Source organism: Anomaloglossus baeobatrachus, chromosome 5 (genome assembly GCF_048569485.1).
Source record: "Anomaloglossus baeobatrachus isolate aAnoBae1 chromosome 5, aAnoBae1.hap1, whole genome shotgun sequence".
Taxonomy (NCBI): Eukaryota; Metazoa; Chordata; class Amphibia; order Anura; family Aromobatidae; genus Anomaloglossus; species Anomaloglossus baeobatrachus.
Genome location: NC_134357.1, coordinates 91,028,441 through 91,050,242, shown reverse-complemented (window position 1 = coordinate 91,050,242; position 21,802 = coordinate 91,028,441). Strand labels below are relative to the sequence as shown.

General features: G+C 45.0%; 1 protein-coding gene across 4 annotated transcripts in view; it reads right to left on the bottom strand.

The window, feature by feature from the left end:
• The window catches only part of FAM13C (family with sequence similarity 13 member C), a 218,460-nt gene that overhangs the window by 55,052 nt on the left and 141,606 nt on the right, over positions 1-21,802 (bottom strand). For 3 of the 4 annotated variants that reach the window (XM_075348701.1, XM_075348704.1, XM_075348702.1), the window contains exon 5: positions 15,694-15,751. In XM_075348701.1, the coding sequence (XP_075204816.1) occupies positions 15,694-15,751 (58 nt within the window). The remainder of the gene's footprint in view (positions 1-15,693; positions 15,752-21,802) is intronic. The other variant, XM_075348703.1, reaches the window with a different exon arrangement.

Genomic DNA, 21,802 nt, shown 5'->3' with positions numbered 1-21,802 from the left:
TGTTCCCAGTCTGATTCTGCCCAGTCCCCCACTGGTCTCCTATATCTGTGAGGACTTCCTGACATGTGATCACTATATCCTATCACTGGCTAAAGGGGAGATCACCACTGAGCAAGCATCTCCTATGTGGGGGGATCACCACTGAGCAAGCATCTCCTATGTGGGGGGGATCTCCACTGAGCAAGCATCTCCTATGTGGGGGGGATCATCACTGAGCAACCATCTCCTATGTGGGGGGGTTACCACTGAGCAAGCATCTCCTATGTGGGGGGATCTCTACTGAGCAAGCATCTCCTATGTGGGGGGGAGATCACCACTGAGCAAGCATCTCGTATGTGGGGAGATCACCACTGAGCAAGCATCTCCTATGTGGGGGGGATCTCCACTGAGCAAGCATCTCCTATGTGGGGGGGATCATCACTGAGCAACCATCTCCTATGTGGGGGGGTTACCACTGAGCAAGCATCTCCTATGTGGGGGGATCTCTACTGAGCAAGCATCTCCTATGTGGGGGGGAGATCACCACTGAGCAAGCATCTCGTATGTGGGGAGATCACCACTGAGCAAGCATCTCCTATGTGGGGGGGATCCCCACTGAGCAAGCATCTCCTATGTGGGGGGGATCCCCACTGAGCAAGCATCTCCTATGTGGGGGGATCACCACTGAGCAAGCATCTCCTATGTGGGGGGGTTACCACTGAGCTTGCATCTTCTACGTATGTGGGAAGGATCACCACTGAGCAAGCACCTCCTATGTGCTGAGACGGCCCAAGAGGAGGAGATTAGCATTGGATGAGTGAGGTGTCATTCTTTTTATGTTACTCTAAGGGGTACCTTGCACACTACGACATCGCAGGTGCGATGTTGGTGGGGTCATGTCGAAAGTGACGCACATCCGGCATCGTATGCGACATCGTAGTGTGTAAATCCTAGATGATACGATTAACGAGCGCAAAAGCGTTGTAATCGTATAATCGGTGTAGCGTCGTCGAATTCCGTAATTACGCTGACGCAACGGTCCGATGTTGTTCCTCGCTCCTGCGGCAGCACACATCGCTGTGTGTGAAGTTGCAGGAGCGAGGAACATCTCCTTACCTGCGTCCCGGCTGCAATGCGGAAGGAAGAGGTGGGCGGGATGTTTACATCCCGCTCATCTCCACCCCTCCGCTTCTATTGGCCGGGCTGCCGCATGACGTTGCAGTGATGCCGCACGACCCTCCCCCTTAATAAGGAGGCGGGTCGCCGGCCAGAGCGACGTCGCAGGGCAGGTGAGTGTATGTGAAGCAGCCGTAGCGATAATGTTCGCTACGGCAGCTATCACAAGATATCGCTGCAGCGATGGGGGCGGGGACTATCGCGTTCGGCATCGCAGCATCGGCTTGCGATGTCGTAGTGTGCAAAGTACCCCTAAACCTTTAAAAAATTGATCAATGTGACGTGTTTACATGGACCATGAGTCATGAAACAAAGAAGCCATGCATACGCCTGAATCTGCTCCGCTGCAGTGCTGCCTTTCCAACCATCTTGGTTGCACAAGACAAGATGATGTCCCATCCTGCATCAGATCAGTGGCCTCAGGGGCCGGGTGAGTGGTAATCATGATCCACAGGAAAGAACGTAAACCCAAAAAACATCACACACACAAAAGTCATTATTACTGACACCTGGTCCCATTACTAATGCACTACAAGATGCAGCAAGCCCCTCTGATAAACCGGCAGAGGCAGCACAGGTGCCAAATACTGATGAACAAACACATTCCTATCCCCCATGATGGATGGTTTCATATAGTACACCCCTCACATTTTTGTAATTATTTTATTATATCTTTTCATGGGACAACACTGAAGATATGACCGCATGGATGTTGGCAATTTTCTCATAGCCTAGTTTCACGAGTGTATCACAGATGACAGGCAGCCATGTGGTCTCTGGCAATAGATGGTCACAGTGTTTGGCTGCGCAAAATGCTCCCCGACTTACTATTGTTCCTGCTGTCAGTATTCATTGGTATAGGTAGCTTTCCTGCTGGGTTTTCATCTCTTCCTCTTTAGGACCCAGCAGGAGCTCATCTTCCACCCAGCTGATGATTATGAGTATTCTCTTGGTGCTTAAATACTCCCTTCTTCCCTGGACTTATGCTGGTGATATTATTCAGTTCATTCAAGCTCTGATTGCAAGCAGATGGCTTGTACTTATCTGTTGTATAGTTGCTGAAGCTTGGTGAACTACTTCCTGAGTCATCTGTGGATAAGTAGTTGATGCACTTTTCTCCTACGTGACTTCCTTGTGTCTTCTCTAGCATTTTGTGGGGTTGATGAAGAGCTCATTCTATCCGTTTCCTATTTAGGGTCCAGCACTAGGGATATCTAGGGTCAGGTATCCGGTTTGGTGCATAGGTGCGAAACCTATCTAGGGTGGAGAGGGACTCCAGGGACCAGCAGTAGGTATGGTCAGGTGTCACCATTTCCCCCTTCCCTAGATGCAGGGGACCTCTTTCCTTCACTTTTGCCGCTTGCTTGGTGGTAGTTTCCCATTCTTAGCGTGACACCTAGGTCATCTTTATGTAGAGCTACAATCATTGTTTTCAGATCCTCAGAGAATTCTTTGCCATGTGGAGCTATGGTGAACTTCCAGTGACCATTCACACCTGAGACCTTGTAACGCTAATGAGTCACATGATACCGGGGAGGGGAAATGGCTAATTCAGCACATTGGCTACTTTCACTTAGAGGTGTACTTATTTTTCTTGTCAGCGGTTAAGACATTAATTGCTGTGTGTTGAGTTATTTAGAGGGCACCAAACGTACACTGTTATACGCGCTGTACATTGTATCAAAGTGTCATATCTGACCGCATTGTCCCATGAAAAGATATAAAAAATATTTACAAAAATGTGAGGGGTGTACTCACTTTTGTGATATATTGTATTATAAATGAACACAGTTAGTAAGGTGCTAGTCACACAGACACATGTAGTGCACCATGCCGGCTTACGGCCTATTGGTTATGCCCATGTCATAAATTCAGAAGGGATGTCAATGTAAGAGCACCCCATAGGGACAGACACCCCAATTCCTCAGCCACTACTAAAGGGGACCACTGTATTCTACAAAGATGAATACAAATGTATGAGGTACAAAATGTGAAAGCTGGCAACTCACGTCAAGGGTCCTCGTTGTCTTGCGAGTCCCTACACTATAATCCAAATCAAGTAATATAAAAGGATTTGTAATATTAAGGAACCATACACCCTTATGGCTAGTAGGAGTGTGAGTGGTTGTTCATCAGTATTAAACCTGTGCTGCCTCTGTCTTTTTATCATGGGGACTGCTGCATCTGGAAGGCATTAGTAATGTGACCAGATATTGGTATGGCTGCTTTAGTCTGCGAGTAGTAATCGTGATGTCATCTCTTTTTAGAGACTGTTGGAATGACAGAATTGCAGAGGACAGAATTACGCACCTCAGAAAAATGCTTAATTCCTTTGTAGCTGAAGATATAATTTCTCCTTTATAGGAGAGGAGTGACGCAGAAGATGAGTCTATATAATGATAAGCTGCAGTTAGACACAGAATGTCTATACTGTTAAGAGTCTTGTGTAGAATCTCCAGTGTTGCCTATGAGAGGCTGATTCAGCCTATCCTCTCCGCCTTCTGCTTGCAAGCTAACAGGGAGTAACTTGTCATCAGCAGGAGGCAGGGCAGACAGGCTAGAATTGCATCACATAGGATTCATTGAGACTCCGCAGTGTTGAGCTACATCAAATTCGATATACTGAGACTCTACAAAAGAAGCTACATCACATACGATATACAGAGACTCTGCATTGTGATGCTACATCACGAAAGATACATTGAGACTCTTTAGTGTAAGGGGCCCTTTGCACACTACGACATCGCAAGCCGATGCTGCGATGCCGAGCGCGATAGTCCCCACCCCCGTCGCAGCTGCGATATCTTGTGATAGCAGCCGTAGCGAATATTATCGCTACGCTAGTTTCACATGCACTTACCTGCCCTGCGACGTCACTCTGGCCGGCGACCCGCCTCCTTCCTAAGGGGGCAGGTCGTGCGGCGTCACACGGCAGGCGGCCAATAGAAGCGGAGGTGTGGAGATGAGTGGGACGTAAACATCCCGCCCACCTCCTTACTTCCGCATTGCAGACGGGACGCAGGTAAGGAGATGTTCCTCGCTCCTGCGACTTCATACACAGCGATGTGTGCTGCCGCAGGAACGAGGAACTACATCGTACCGTCGCTGCACCGAAAATAACCGACACTACACCGATCATACAATACCGACGCTTTTGCGCTCGGTAATCGTAGGTAAAACGATTTATACACTACGATATCGAGAGCGACGCCGGAAGTGCGTCACTTTCGATTTGACCCCACCGACATCGCACCTGCGATGTCGTAGTGTGCAGAGGGCCCCTAAGTCAAAGGACAACAGTTTTATGTCATTGATCAATCACTGCAGCCATTAGATATGACAGAGCAGAGGAAGTGCATTGTGATGAGAGCCCGTCACCTCTGCAAAGCCAGAGACATTATAGAATATGTAGACTGTAGAGAGGGAACCATATCAGATTGGGAGAAAGCTAAAATGACAGACAACTGAAAAATGGAACATCAATGAAAAGAAACTGTAACATATCCATGATTATACAAATTGCAAAGATATTTCCAAAGACTTAAAGATGTTTCATACACATGAATACACCAGAGCCTCCGTATTATACTTTAGTATTAACCAATGCTGCACTATAGAAGCAAAGCAAAATTTGTTGGCGGTCCGCTTTATTGGCTGTCGCTTAGGGACTTGTACATTGGTAAATAATTGCTATCAGACCACAGTGGTCAGACATGAAACAAGTCCAGTGTTGGTATGTATGTACTTACAGAAGTTATTCTATATGGTTGTCTCTCTAGACACAATACCAGATAAAGAGGCTGTGATCACCGGCGCAGGAGGCCACAGCAGGAGCCGGTGTAATGCTGCTTACCACAGAGCAGCAGAAAACCTCACAGTGATGCATTATGCAGAAGCACTGACATATACAGGGCAACCGCAGCAGTAAACTGCTGACTTTATCACACCTTCTGTCTACGCTTAATATCTTGCCGTTTACACTGACAAAAGCAGGAGACTGGGGATCAATGCTCTATTCCTGCACACATTGCATTGAATGTGGACTCTGAATCACCAGCCTGACTCTTTGCATCTTTTGGGTTTTAATGTATAGGTCATATTCACTATTTTGTAAAGGGAATCTGTCAGCAGGTTTTTCCTATGCAATCTGACGACAGCATGCTATAAGGGTTAACACACAGATTTCAGCAATGCATCTCTTATCAAGGTCTTTGCTGTGTTTAACTGCAATGTTTGTTTTAGCTTTAGGAGATTATGATTGCCGATTAGGTCAGCTAGTCAGGAACATCCCTTGCTGTGACAAGCAGCTGACTATCTATAGACATTGTACATAAAGAGCCTGCTATTGATATGGGAGGGGACAGCTTTTTCAGCTCTGCTGCATTTATAAATCTAAAATTCTGACTGTGTCAGAAGCAATGCAGCCATTAAACTACAAGTACAGTGCCTTGCAAAAGTATTTGGCTCCGTTGAATTTTTCAATCTTTTCCCACATTTCAGGCTTCAAACATAAAGATACAAATTTGAATGTTATGGTGAAGAATCAACAACAAGTGGGACACAATTGTGAAGTTGAAGGAAATTTATTGCTTATTTTAAACTTTTTTAAAAAATAAATAACTAATAAGTGGGGCGTGCAATATTATTCATCCCCTTTACTTTCAGTGCAGCAAAATCACTCCAGAAGTTCATTGAGGATCTCTGAATGATCCAATGTTGTCCTAAATGACTGATGATGATAAATATAATCCACCTGTGTGTAATCTAGTCTCTGTATAAATGCACCTGCTCTGTGATAGTCTCAGTGTTCCGTTTAAAGCGCAGATAGCATCATGAAGACCAAGGAACACAACAGGCAGGTTCAGGATACTGTTGTGGAGAAGTTTAAAGTTGGATTTGGTTACAATAAGATTTCCAAAACTTTAAACATCCCAAGGAGCACTGTGCAAGCGATCATATTGAAATGGAAACAAATCTACCAAGACCCGGACGTTCATCCAAACTTTCATCTCAAACAAGGAGAAGACTGATCAGAGATGCAGCCAAGAGGCCCATGATCACTCTGGATGAACTGCAGAGATCTACAGCTGAGGTGGGAGAGTCTGTCCATAGGACAACAATCAGTCGTACACTGCACAAATCTGGCCTTTATGTTAAAGGGGCAAGGAGAAAGCCATTTGTCAAAGATATCCATAAAAAGTGTCGTTTAAAGTTTGCTACAAGCCACCTGGGAGACACACCAAACATGTGGAGAAAGGTGCTCTGGTCAGATGAAACCGAAATCGAACTATTAGGGCACAATGCCAAACGATATGTTTGGCGTAAAAGCAACACAGCTCATAACCCTGAACACAACATCCACACTGTCAAACATGGTGGTGGCACCATCATGGTTTGGGCCTGCTTTTCTTCAGTAAGGACAGGGAAGATGGTTAAAATTGATGGGAAGATGGATGGAGCCAAATACAGGACCATTCTTGAAGAAAACCTGTTGGAGTCTGCAAAAGACCTGAGACTGGGACGGAGATTTGCCTTCCAACAAGACAATGATCCCAAACATAAAGCAAAATCTACAATGGAATGGTTCACAAATAAACGTATCCAGGTGTTAGAATGGCCAAGTCAAAGTCCAGACCTGAACCCAATCGAGAATCTGTGGAAAGTGCTGAAAACTGCTGTTCAAAAACTTTCTCCATCCAACCTCACTCAGCTCCAGCTATTTGCAAAGGAAGAATGGGCAAGAATTTCAGTCTCTCAATGTGCAAAACTGATATAGACACATACCCCAAGCGACTTGAAGCTGTAACCGCAGCAAAAGGTGGCACTACAAAGTATTAACTTAAAGGGGACAAATAATATTGCACGCCCCAATTTTCTGTTATTTATTTTTTTAAAAAGTTTAAAATAAGCAATAAATTTTGTTCAACTTCACAATTGTGTCCACTTGTTGTTGATTCTTCACCATTACATTAAAATTTTTAATCGTTATGTTTGAAACCTGAAATGTGGGAAAAGGTTGATAAATTCAAGGGAGACAAATACTTTCGCAAGGCATTGTAAGTGATACATCGTTGGATTCAGTATCTCCTTGCCTACATCATACTGCTCTCAGTTGAGGTAGGAAAAACCTGCTGACAGATTACCTTTAAGGTCAGGGATTGTTCTAAAAAAATTAAAAACCACATCCTCACCTCCTCTCATGTCCCTGGCTCCAGGGCAGGGAACTCTGGTGGTCTCAGTTAGATCAAAAATGATGTCCTGTACTTCTGTCACTTGACTGTGGAGGTGACTGGATAACAGGTAGCTGACTTGAACCTCATTCAAAGCTCAGTGATCTGACCATTTGTTGGACCTCATCAGTCATGTGAATGTAGAACAAGTCATCATTAATTGCTATCTGGGTGAAGACCACCAGCGCAGCCTGTGCAGGAGAAATCACAGGTATTGAAATACAGTTTTTTATTTTAGGTTTTCCTACCATTTTTTTTATTCACCTGAACAATTTTTGATCTATACTGTCAGACGCTCCGATTACAAACCTCCCATTTGCCTATATTACTGAGATCTTTCCAATAAAAAAGTCACATGGAAACTTATATCTTAAAAGAAAATAATGGTGAATACTGAACTTAAAGGGAACCTGTCAGGTGCAATATGCACCCGGCACCACGAGCAGTTCTGGATGTATATTGCTAATCGCTGCCTAACTGTGCCTGTATACAGTAGCATAGATAAAGAGATCTTTAGAAAAAGTATTTCTAAACATCTTTTATCTTATGCTAATGAGCACAGGGACTAGTCCCAATGGCGTTATATCCACAGACTAGCCGCCCTCTTAGCATGGCAGCACGCCCATAGGGACGTACTAACATGCTATTCAATGCAGCATCACCAGCGGTGCCTCTCGTACCTGTGTTCTCTGTGACCGCTCTTCTGAATGCCGGGCACTTCCAGTCATGTGCACTAGACCACTCTGAAGCCGGGACGCCTACACTCGGCTTCATACTGCGCATGACCGCAAGTGCCCGGCATACAGAAGAGCGGTGACAGCGAACACAGGTACGTGTGTCACCGCTGGTGATGCTGCATTGAATAGCATGTTAGTACACCCCACTGGGCATGCTAACATGCTAAGAGGGCGAACTAGTCGGGGGATATAACACCCTTGGGACTAGTCCCCACGCTCATTAGCATAAGATAAAAGATATCTAGAAATACTTTTTCTAAAGATCTCTTTATCTATATTAGTGTATACAGGAACAGTTAGGCAGGGAGTAGCAATATGGACACAGCACTGCCCGTGGTTCTGGGTGCATATTGCACCTGATGAGTTCCCTTTAATTCTGCTGCAAAATCCTATATTCAGGCCTGACCCTGAGGCTAACTTGCCCTTTAGGCTACATTCACACATCCGTAGGAGTGTTTCCTTCCTAAAGGAACTGATCCATTTTTCCACAGGTGTAATGATGAGCGAGCACTGCCATGCTCGGGTGCCCGGTACACGTAATGAGCAGTTTAATTTTTAAACGGGTTGTACTCGTTTACTGAGTATAATGAAAGTCAATGCATTTTCCTGGAAAAATCGTCCGGAAGAATGCTCAAGTTCTCCATTGACTTCCATTATCCTCGATAAATGAGTGCAACCCGTTCAAAAGTTATTCTGCTCGTTACGAGTACCGGGCACCCGAGCATGGCAGTGCTCGCTCATCACTACTCATGTGTCCTCTCAGTTGCTTCTATTTTATTTCATTGAGGCCGGTAGGCTGTCTGAACTTTCTTTATCCATTGACTCTTAACAATGCATCAGTTAAAAAAACGGATAAAACCCAGATGGACTCTGAAGTACAAAGTGTTCTGTGCTTCATACTTTTTAAGTGGATCCCCACAAACTTTAGTGACCAAGTCTGATAGACAAAACTAATGAGAAAAAGTGTGCTCCGAGACTCACAGACACATTTTTACAACTGATGTGTGTAAGGATCATTGAAACTCGTTGGGTCAGTGTGCGGTCCGTCAAAAAAATGGGCAGCACTAAGGCTAGTCATATGGATGTGTGAAGGCAGACTTACGTGGAAGGCTGCCCCTAGACACACAGTACTCAGTAATCAGCTCACAGCACTTATAATTCAATGTTAAATATATTATACAAACAGCTTAAAGAAAAATGAAATATTAATGTCTTTTGCGCCTAACAGAAATTTCACCCCTGGGAAAGACATATAATGACAAACAATGCTTCTAGGGAATAATGTCTCTGTACATAAGGTACCTGATAGAGTATGCCACCATTTTTAAAAATAAAAACTCTGTATAACTTGTTATTGACGGAAACCTGTCACCACGTTTTTCCCCTATAATCTGTGGCCAGCACGAGTGATCTCTTATATACAGCTGTATATAAGTGCCCAGGAAGCTCTGTATGACAGAAAAAATAAAGCTTTTAGTATAGTCATCTGCTGGGCAGTCGGATCTGATGGACGTTGCTGCTCTTGGGCCGGCGCCTCCTCTTTTCCTTCCATCGCCATCCTCCTTTCCAGATGTGTGTCGATGACGCGTCCTATGTCAACCACACACAGTCCCTCTATTGATCTGCTCTGCTGAGGGCAGAGCAAAGTACTGTAATGCGCAAGCACGGGGGAAAGGTCAAAAACTATCCGCATGCGCACTACAATAATTTGATCTGCCCTCAGCAGGGCAGATCAAAGTGTGCATGTGAAGTAAAGCAATGATGGCCTCTGTGTGGATGATGTAGGACGCCTCATCAACACGGAGCAGGGAAGGAGGATGGTGATGGAAGTAAAACGGGAGGCGGACCGAGACCAGAGATGTCCATCGGATCCGACCGCCCCGCATTTTTACGTTATACAAAGCAGCATGGCACTTATTGTATATACAGTATTCTAGAATGCTGTATATAAGGGCTGACTGGTGGTGGCTGCAGTTTATAGGGGACAAATCTGGTGACAGGTTCTCATTAAATAGGAGGCATATGGAAGTATGGTAAAGAAGTATTATGACTGCAGAAAATTGGCTGTGTATGTATGGCTTACTGTCCAACTCTGCCCGCTCATCACTGCTAAATACCATTTGCACTAACAGACTAACACAATAACATACTTACTATATAAAAACAAACTTAACTATAAAGGGTGCTTTACACGCTGCAATATCGGTAACGATATATCGTCAGGGTTACGTCGTGACGCACATCCGGTGCCGTTACAGACATCGCAGCGTGTGACACCAAGGAGCGACGATCAACGAGCACAAAAACGTGAAAAATCGTTGCTCGTTGACACGTCGCTCCTTTCCTTAGTATCGTTGCTGCTGCAGGTACGATGTTGTTTGTCGTTCCTGCGGCAGCACACATCGCTATGTGTGACAGCGCAGGAATGACGAACATCTCCTTACCTCCGTCCACCGGCAATGAGGAAGGAAGGAGGTGGGCGGCATGTTCCGGCCGCTCATCTCCGCCCCTCCTCTGCTATTGGACGGCTGCCGTGTGATGTCGCAGTGACGCCGCACGAACCGCCCCCCTTAGAAAGGAGGCGGATCGCCGGCCACAGCGACATCGCAGGGCAGGTAAGTACGTGTGACGGGTGTTGGCTAGCGATATCGGTACAGATATCACAGCGTGTAAAGTACCCTTAAGCCCTCGCTCACATGAGCGTATAACTTGGATGAGTGCAATGCAAAAAATCCAAACGGATCAATGTTATTCAATGAAGCGCAGCAAATCTGCAATTTTTTTTTCACCCGTATTCAAGATGATAAAAAACATGCAGCAGGCTGTGAGTGGATCTGTAAATTTGAGGAGTCTCACCAATGTAAGTCTATGGGTGCAAGAAAAAAACCGCACAGCACACGGACCATCCGTATGCCGCCCGCCCGATTTTACAGATTCATTACCATTCTGTAGCAGAGAACACTGTAAATGGTCCTGTAAATGATTATCTATATATATAATTGCCTTATTCTGTCTGTCTGTCTGTCTTGCTCCAAAATTGTGTCACCGTTATAGTGTCATTACAGTGACAACTGTCGGATTGGCCGCTGGGCTCGGCCTGGCCCCCCCCCCCCCCACGGATTGGCCGCTCGCTTGGCCTGGCCCCGCCCCCCGCATGGATTAGCTGCTTGCCCCGGCCCTCCGCACGCATCGCCCGCTCCAGCGTACACCGGCTCCCGGTACACATGTGCAGGGAGCCAGCACCCGGCCCTCCGCACGCATCGCCCGCTCCAGCGTACACCGGCTCCCGGTACACATGTGCAGGGATCCGGCATACGCTGACGCCTCGCCCGCTCGCCCCCGCCACACGTTGGCACACTCGGCCCCGCCCCCGGCGGACATAACCTTGCGATGCTGGGATCGTGACGGAGCCGGTGTACGCTGGTAACCATGATACACATCGCGTGGGGGATGGAGCACGATGAGGGGTGCGCAGCATGGGGGATGGAGTGCGATGAGGGGTGCGCAGCATGGGGGATGGAGCACAATGGGGGGTGTGCAGCATGGAGGATGGAGCACGATGGGGGGTGCGCAGCATGGGGGATGGAGCACGATGGGGGGTGCGCAGCATGGGGGATGGAGCACGATGGGGGGTGCGCAGCATGTCGAATGGAGCACGATGGGGGGTGCGCAGCATGGGGGATGGAGCACTATGGGGGATGCGCAGCATGGGGGATGGAGTACAATAGGGGGTGCGCACCATGGGGGATGGAGCACGATGGGGTGTGCGCAGCATGGGGGATGGAGCTCGATGGGGGGTGCACAGCATGGGGGATGGAGCATGATGGGGGGTGCGCAGCATGGGGGATGGAACACGATGGGAGGTGCGCAGCATGGGGGATGGAGCACGATGAGGGGTGCGCAGCATGGGGGATGGAGCACGATGAGGGGTGCACACCTCCCCCCAAAACACACACACACACACACCGCCACACGCGCACCGCACAACACACCACACACACACTGGGAACCACAAACACCGCCCTACACAGACACCCACACACACACAGACAACGCTGCACACACACAACACCCAACACACAAACATCGCGGTATACATAAATATACGCACATACCGCGCAACACACACACTGCACAAAACATACCTTCCCCCCAAAACACACACACGCACTCCACACCCACACAAACCGCGCAACACACACAGCACCACACACACACACACAGCACCACACACACAGAACGCTGCAGACACACAGCGCTCCACAAACAACGCAACACACAAACAACACCGCTCTCACACACCCCCACACCCAGACAACACCCAGAATATTTACAGCGCCCTACACAAACACTGGCAACTACACACAACAACATCTATATATATATATATTATATATATATATATATATATATATAACAAAAATCATACATTAACTACACAATACGTAAATTCTAGAATACCCGTTGCGTTAGAATCGGGCCACCTTCTAGTAGAATAACAGTTCCTGAGAAAAAAATAACACATCATATGGATGCTGGGCGAGAAAAAAAAAAATTGCACACTTGCATACTACTCGCATGACATGGAATATCAAACGGATTTCACTTGTCCTACTCTTGTGGGTGAAAGTTGGGCTGATTTTTTTATACGCTCGTGTGACCCCCAACCTAATAGTTTAAAGTACTTCAGTGCAATTCATAGAATTCAGCTGGTATTATCTTATTTTCTTGTTCCTTTCTATCTATATCTTCATGGCACACTTCTCTACAGTTAGGTTCATCATGTGATTTCATGACCTAAGTGAATTACATGCTTTAATATTGTCTGCAAGGAGGTCATTATCTTAGTCACCAGAACTAAATGTGCGATGAATTGGAAGGACTGTGTCAATGAAGTTCTCCAATAGCGTAATAGATTTATATCACAGTTACTGATGACGATGGCATGGCTCCTGTCACACAGTTATAATTCATCTTCCCTGAATGTATTATAAATGTATTACACTGTTACCAGAGCACAGAGATTGCCGATATGATGGGTATGGGATTAGCAAAGCTCCCAGCAAATGTGAGGTGAAATCTGGGAACCAAAGATGGAGGTTAAAGAAATGTAAAAAAAATAAAATAGGTGAAACTAGGTTAAATTAAGGACCCCATGAGAAAATGAAGAGCAACGTGTGAGAAGCAATCAGGTGTGGATGGAACAAATCTACTAGGACAAGCAAAAGGGTAACAATGTTTTGAAATCTTGACTTTTAGGCTCCATATCTCATCATGCAATAAAGCGTCAAACATGAGACAATCATCATTTTATAGACAATCATCTTGGCTATCTCACACATAAATTTGACTTGCAACTATTTAGCATATGATTAGTTATGCAGATTCTTGTCATGTCGCTGCATTGTTACTGTTTTACACCTAAAATCTAACTTTTAATTTGTATTATTTGAGCACTGCCTGAATCCTTCTGTGCATGCTCTCAATCAGATTCAAGCATGTCTCGACCTAAATCTGATCTCAGATGTCTACTACACATTCCCAATGTTGGTGAATATTGGTCGGCTCCCTTGGGTATGTATACAGTTTTTCTTCAACTCTACCCACAAATGTTCGATTGGGTTGTGGTCTTGAGACTACAGGGCCAATCCAGCACCTCTACTTTATTATCAGTAAACTATTTATTTGCCAACCTCGATGTATGCTTCGGCTTGCTGTCCTGCTGGAACACTATATCGTGCTTTTCTTACCCATAGTACTCGAGTGTAGGAAGTAACTCATCTTGTAAGATACTCGCATACAGCTCTGCACTGAGACCACAATCAATCCTAGTCAAGTATACTACTCCTTTGGCTGTGAAACAACCCCATATCATCAGACTTCCTCCACCAGACTTCACAGCTCCGTAAATTTCATGATCCGTTAGTCCCTTTTTCCCTTGTTTCTTCCAGACTCATCAGAGCCTAGTCTCTTGGCTTTCATCTTATCACTCCAAATCACCTATTTCCAATATTTTACTGTACACTTTTCCTACTTTTTTGCAAACTCGAGCTGACGCTTCTTATGACAGTATTGAAGTCGAGGCTTCTTTACCTTTTTTCGGGCCACCATTCCAGACTCGTGTAACATACGTCGCACGGTGCTTGCATGGAAGTCTGTGATCTCACTATTACGAAGCACACAAGCTGCCTCTACTGCCGTGTTTATCGCACCAGAGCTGATAGACCTTGTGATCAGCTGACCGGTCAACTCTGATATTTTGCCTGGACGTCCATCTCTTGGCTTTAGAAAGGATGGACGGACTTCACTTTGTATTCTCCAAATGTCATGGCACGCATATGATGCAGTTTGGCAATTTTCTTGGCTGAGAGACCGCTATCGATGAGCTGGATGGTGCTGTTTCTCTGTTCTTGGGAAATCTTCTTCATGGCTGCACCAGTGACCCTTCGTTTGGGAATCAACCTAATAATACACTGAGCTATTAGCGAATGTCAGAACAGATTTCAATTTGTATAGTACACAGGAAGAAAAATATTTTTCCACCACCAGGAGCAAAACAGTAACAATTCAGTGACATGACAAGAATCTACATAGCTAATCATATACTAAATAGTTGTAAGTCAAGTTTATGTATGAGATAGCCAAGATAATTGTCTATAAAATGAAGGTAGTCTCACGCTCAAAGCTGTAGTAGATGGTGCGTTATGGAGTCTGAATGTCAAAAGTTCAAAACATCATTACTAGGGATGATTGAATACCTAAAATATTCGGCTTCGTGAATATTTTCCAAATACCTCGCCGCTATTCGACTATTCGCGAATATCCGATGCGCAATGTAAGTGAATGAGAAACTCGAATAACTATTCGGAACTATTCGGACTTCCCATAGATTTACATTGCGCATCGAATATTCGCATAGCGGCGACCTATTCGGAAAATATTTGCGAAGCCGAATATTTGAGGTAATAATTAATAATAATAATTTTATTCATTTATATAGCGCTATTAATTCCACAGCGCTTTACATACATTGGCAACACTGTCCCCATCGGGGCTCACAATCTAGAGTCCCTATCTGTATGTCTTTGGAGTGTGGGAGGAAACAGGAGAACCCGGAGAAAACCCACAGGCACGGGAAGAACATACAAACTCCTTGCAGATGTTGTCCTTGGTGGGATTTGAACCCAGGACCCCAGCGCTGCAAGACTGCAGTGCTAACCACTGAGCCACCGTGCCGCCCTGTATTCGATCATCATCCCTAATCGTTACCCTTTTGCTTATCAGTGTAAAGCACTGGACTTCTTTAATTGTAAATATTTATCAAATAATTAAGGAAGATGAATTATGGGAAATTATCCTGATAAACTATTGCTCTGACTGGGGCAAAAATAATCATGTGTAAACCTTCTAAGACATTGTCTACAAAAAGCAATTCTATGTCATTCTGTGATAAATAATATGTCATGAAGTATAAGGAATGGCTGACATTCTACTAAGGGAATCTAAAGGGATAATGTATCTTCAATAAGAAACACACAATACATATAATATACAGCTAGACATGTTCTTACCTCACTTGAATGCTGCAGCTGCTCAGCAAAGTCCTGAAACCGCATTATGGGACTGCTTCTGAAAAGCAAACAGAAATCATTAATATATATAATGGCCTCAAGATTAGAAAAAAAGTGATCAGGTTTGGTTTTAATATAAAAAATGTCATCCATTAGCTATTTATATAGAGAATAACATAATAATGATACTACTAGATCGACAGGAGAAAACCAAAAGCAACGCCGCTCCTATCTATTTTACAAATCAGACATCACTATTCTTCGTCTTTCATCATTTATATTTGAGCTGACATTTAAAATATCTCACCAACCCTGGGCGGCACAGTGGCTCAGTGGTTAGCACTGCAGTCTTGCAGCACTGGGGTCCTGGGTTACAATCCCACCCAGGACAACATCTGCAAGGAGTTTGTATCCTTGTGACTGTGGGATTCCTCCGGGTACTCCAGTTTCCTCCCACACTTCAAAGACATGCAGATAGGGAGTTTAGATTGTGAGCCCCAATGGGGACAGTGATGATCACGTGTGTATAGCGCTATATAAATGAGCAAAAGAATAATACTAAAAAATTTAACACAGCGTGAATGTCACATGGATTGTAACACATTATCTGCTCCAAAATCTGCATGACAATGCAAAATTGATTTTGGAGGGATCTGCACCATGGATTTAAACCCCGTAAAAAGTGATGTGTCGCTTACTTACGTGGATTCTGGTCAGATTCCACAAGGAAATCACATCGGGCAGCCGGAAGTGTATTAGCTCCACTGAATTTTAGGGTAATTTTGCCCGTGAAGCATGAGAAACCTAACCCGTGCTGCCCAATCTGTTAGTCACCTGTGGTCGAGAAAGTTGACTTTCCGCAATGAGAAGATCTCTTCATCTGGGAGCGGAGCAGCTAGGTGACATAACACAGATCTCCACAGATACCGCACTTATTTGCTTCGGCTCAGTCACATGCTGCTTTGTGTCAACACCTTTGTTGATGGTGGTGATTGACTGTGTGCTTACTGTGATAAGGAATGAAGAGCTGCTCATACAGACAAGCCATAAAGAGTGTTTGGCCAAATGAGATAATAACTGGGAGAAGGCGCTCTCCTCACCTATGACGTTATTAGCTGAAAAAAAGATGAATTTATCACCCTCTAAAAATATAAACCCACCTGTAATAGTAAAGGGTTATTCCCGTCGTATAACATGAAGGTATCTCTAATAATATGTCATTATTTTATAAAAATCAGAATAACCAATGAAAGAAAAGCGCTTTTTTGCTCTTATTTAATTCCCGCTGCTCTCCTGACTATTCAATTGTTTGTTTTGTAAATCCGCCATATGGTTCCGGAGATGTGGGTGTTTTTATTTAGCGCTAATTTTTATGGTCTTTACTAATGGAGGGGGTGCGAAATGGGTACTTATACTGAGCAGCATAAAGACCTGCCTGTGAGACACAATACCTTGGTAAAGACCATAAAAATTAGCACCAAATAAAAAGAATCATATTTCTAGAACTGTATAGCAGAAATTAAACAAAAAAATATTTCGGGAAGCCATGTGAATAAAATAAGCTTTTGACCTGATGACAGGTCCTCTTTAAAGGACTTAGGAGTACTTTGCACGCTGCGACATCGCTACTGCGATATCGTCGGGGTCAAATCGAAAGTGACGCACATCCGGCGCCAGTAACGACGTCGCAACGTGTAAAGCCTAGATGCGCCGATAAACGATCGCAAAAGCGTTGAAAATCGGTGATCTGCGTAGCGTCGGTCATTTTCATAATGTCGCACCAATAGGAGATACGATGTTGTTACTCGTTCCTGCGGCAGCACACATCGCTGTGTATGAATCCGCAGGAGCGAGGAACATCTCCTTACCTGTCTCCACCGGCTATGCGGAAGGAGGGAGGTGGGCGGGATGTTAACGTCCCCCTCACCTCCTCTCCTCCGCTTCTTTTGGCCGCCTGCCGTCGCTGTGATGCGGCACGACCCGCCCCCTTAGGAAGGAGGCAGGTCGCCGGCCAGAGCGACGTCGCAGGGCAGGTAAGTGCGTGTGAAGCTGCCGTAGAGATAATGTTCGCTAGGGCAGCTATCACAAGATATCGCATGTGCGACGGGGGCGGGTACTATCACGCTCGGCATCGCTAGCCGATGCTAGCGATGTCGCAACGTGCAAAATACCCCTTAGACACGACTAGGACAACTCCTTCTCATTCCCTATGTGACAACCCCTTCTCATTCCCTATGTGACAACCCCTTCTCATTCCCTATGTGACAACCCCTTCTCATTCCCTATGTGACAACCCCTTCTCATTCCCTATGTGACACCCCCTTCTCTGTTATGAACTGGTAACCATGGACGATCACAAAAAATCCCATTAATCAGGAAAAAACAAAACCACAAGAGTAGTAGGAAACTGAGCTGACCGCAATCCCCTATCTATCGGACAACACTAGAAGTAGCAGTGGGATGTTCCTAACACACCTAGACACCTCGTTACTGCCGGAGAAACTTGCTACACCTCAAAGATAGAAATGGGGAATCCTAACTTGCCTCGGAGCAGTCCCCAAAGAAATAGCAAGCCCCCAGCATGCAAACGACGGTGATGTAAGAAAACACAATACACAGATAGAAAATATAGATTAGCAAAGGTGAGGCCCAACTTACTAGATATAACAGGACAGGAAAGATAATTGATTGCGGCCAGCAAAAAACCCTGCAAAAAATACCAAACTCCTGATAGAAAAAAAAATTGAGATCCACGGTCTCTCCCCCACTATATCAGGTACGCTTGTGCCAAACACTTTAAACAGAACTGCAGATATAATGGGAAGAAACAAATTCAAAGAACAAAAACAATATTCTAAAGTGCAAATAATCCAAACATGAACAGGGAGCAAGCTCCCTTTCTTGCTGGAGGAACTGACCTGCTCACAAAAGCAGAGAGCCAGATCCTCACAAACAAGAAACCAAAACACAGACCAAAATGACAAACAGAAACACCCTTAAGTGCAATTACAGCAATTAAGCACAGAAACTAGTAAACTTATCTGGAGTAGATTCAGGCACAGAATAAATGGGAGAAACTGAAGGAAAATCTCCCAGCCATCTTCAGAAGCAGCATGAAACATCTTCCACCGGCAGTCGCCAGGCAGAAAATGCTCTCCTAAATACACTAGGCTGATCTGCAATAGGACTTCCTGAATTCCTAATTAATTCCATCACCAGTTTGAGTCACAGATTCAAACTTAGCTTCATTACCATTCCTTGCCACCAGAGGGAGCTCCACACCAGCACCCACTCAGATGACATTCACAACACTTCTCATTACCTATGTGACAACCCGTTCTCATTACCTATGTGACAACCCTTTCTCATACCCCATGTTTGCCCCCATGAAAATAAAAAAGCTCCCCTCTGGTGCCAGTGCAGTTCCAGCCATGTCGGCGCTCGCTTTCCCTAGGCTCATGTGAGGTTGTTATGACACACAAGCCCCGCACCCGATCACCGACAGCTTCACTCTTCCCACCTTCCGACGTATCAAACATTGATAGAGAGTGAAAGAGAAGCCTGAGCTTTCAATTCATCTTTAATACTTCTTCATCTAAAGGTGGGGAGAGTGAAGCCAGCGATGACTGGGTGCGAGGCTCGCATGTCGTAGCAACCTCACGAGCCCTGGGAGAGCGAGAGCTAACACTGCTGGAACTGCAATGGCAGTGGTGAGAAGTATAACCTTTTTTTATTTTAACAGGGGCAAACATGGGAAATGAGAAGGGGTTTACCAAGTAGTGGACAACCTCTTTAAGCGTCACAGTAGCTCCTGTGATGGGGGTGCATAATGGTGAATTAGGATAGCTGCAGGTCCCCCTTACACAAGGGTGACTAAAGGTTCAGGGCCCATTCATTATGCTGAGGCACTTTTCATTCTCAGGATCGATTGGTGTACCAGCAGATGAATCCCCACTACCACTAACAAAATGATGATGATCATCCTAGTGACAAGATCACAATAGCCCTGTACGTAGCACAGTGGTCGTATAGTACTAAGGTCAATGGACCCCATGACCAACACCAAATCAGAAGAGGACCTGTCAAGAAATGTAGGAACGACAAAGGGAGTATGGGGGCACCTGAATCCCAATATGTATAGTAGTTATATTGCATTTTATTAATACTTACATATAAATTCTAGAAAGCCTCTTTAATGAGTCTATTCTTGGTTTTCAGAATGGCAGTAAATAGTGAAGTGTTTTTGGATACTCCTTGAGTCATTCGGTTTATCACCTCATGAAGGATGGCTTATGTAACACAAGTGCTTCATCTATGTGACTTTTAGATTGTTTTACTAAGTTCCCTTATACAGTGACATAGAGCCGATTCCACTTCCACCAGTCTCCAGGTCTGACTGATATAGGTGACCGCATATGTAGACATGCGACTCCTAGGGTATGCTCACATGTTAAATTATTTGGTGCAGAACTTTCTGTACCATTTCTTGGCAGTAAAACGCACTGGAAAAAAAAAAAAGAGTGCATCTTTTTGCCACGTTTTTAATGCATTTCTGCCAAGCGTTTTTGGTGCCGATTCATTAGTATGGATGAAATATGCAGCAAAAACGCTGAAAGCATTAACATTCTGCAGATTTAAATCTGCACCAAATCTGCAAGGAGAAAATACTCAACGTCTGCACAGACTTCGGGATTCTCATTCAATGTCCTGACATTTGGAAATCCATCAAATGTTTTCACAAATCTGCACTGAAAAAGAAAAATTAAAGAACGCAACGTTTGCACAATGCACACAGCCTTATATTATACCACACCTCATCTGGACCTTCCCTAACCAGACGCTCGCTAATTTATGCATGTAGTACAACAGAGTGATTACTATGCGCTATATATTGTCTTTAAAGAGTAATTAAGGTTTGCATAAAATTATCACTTGGCGAAGGTTTTGATGGGTGTAGTCCAAGTCTTGGATAAGAGACCTCCAATTGTGGCACTGAAGGGACAGAGGAAGTCAGTGGAGCGGAGAGTCCACACAACGCTCTGCTCAAGCCTTCAAAGAGGACAACAAGAGACAATCACAGTTGAACGGAAAAATCACTTCTGCAAATCCCACCAGTATATGTCACCCTGATGGAGGCCAAAAGGAAACGGTCAGGAGTGAGCATAGGATTACCTATTGATGGTGGCTGTACAGAGGATAGTGAACTTTTTATTTCCCAGAACCATGAAGTCTAATAATAACAAAGTGTCAGTGGTAAGGCTAAGGGCAGAGCATGAATGGTGGAAGGAGATGCATAACTACAATAGAAGCAGAGGTTGCAATCACACCCGGGCCCTGGAGCCTAAGGGGCCCAATAAGTCTCCTTGATTTATATGAAAAGATCAACACAAGTCAGCTGCGGCTGATCTCTCACTTCCTGTTGATTACTATCACGGGTGTGTCACAGGTGACAGACAGTAATGTGGTTTCTGGCCATAGAAGGTCACAGTGTTTGGCTGCACAGAATGTTCCCTGACTTTCTATTGTTCCTGCTATCAGTATTTATTGGTATAGGTAGCTATCCTGCTGGATTCATCTCTCCAACTATTGAAACGAGCAGGAGATCACCTTCCACCCAGCTGCTGATCATCAGCATTCCCTTGGTGCTTAAATACCGCTTCCTTCCTTGGACTGGTGCTGGTGATATTTTTCAGTTCATTCAAGCCTTGGTTGCTAGCAGGTGGCTTGTACTCCTCTGTGATATCGTTGCTGAAAACTTTGATGAACTTCTACTTGTGTCATCTGTAGATAAGTAGTTCATGCATTTTCCCCGTGTGTCCTCCTTGTGTCGTCTATAGTGTTTAGTGGGGTTGACGAAAAGCTCATCCCATCTGTTTAGAGTCCAGTAGTATGGATATCTAGGATCCGGTATCCGGCTCAGCTAGGGACCAGCAGTAGGTTTGGTCAGGGTTCCTTTGACATAGGGCTTCCGTTCCCTTTCGTTTGGTACTCCCTCGTACCTAGTGTGACAATTACTCATACGTCCGAAGGTGATGAGAGAGAAGCCGGTGGTGATTGTGCACAGGGCTCGTGTGATGTCACAGGAATGCGAGCACCGACATCTCAAGAA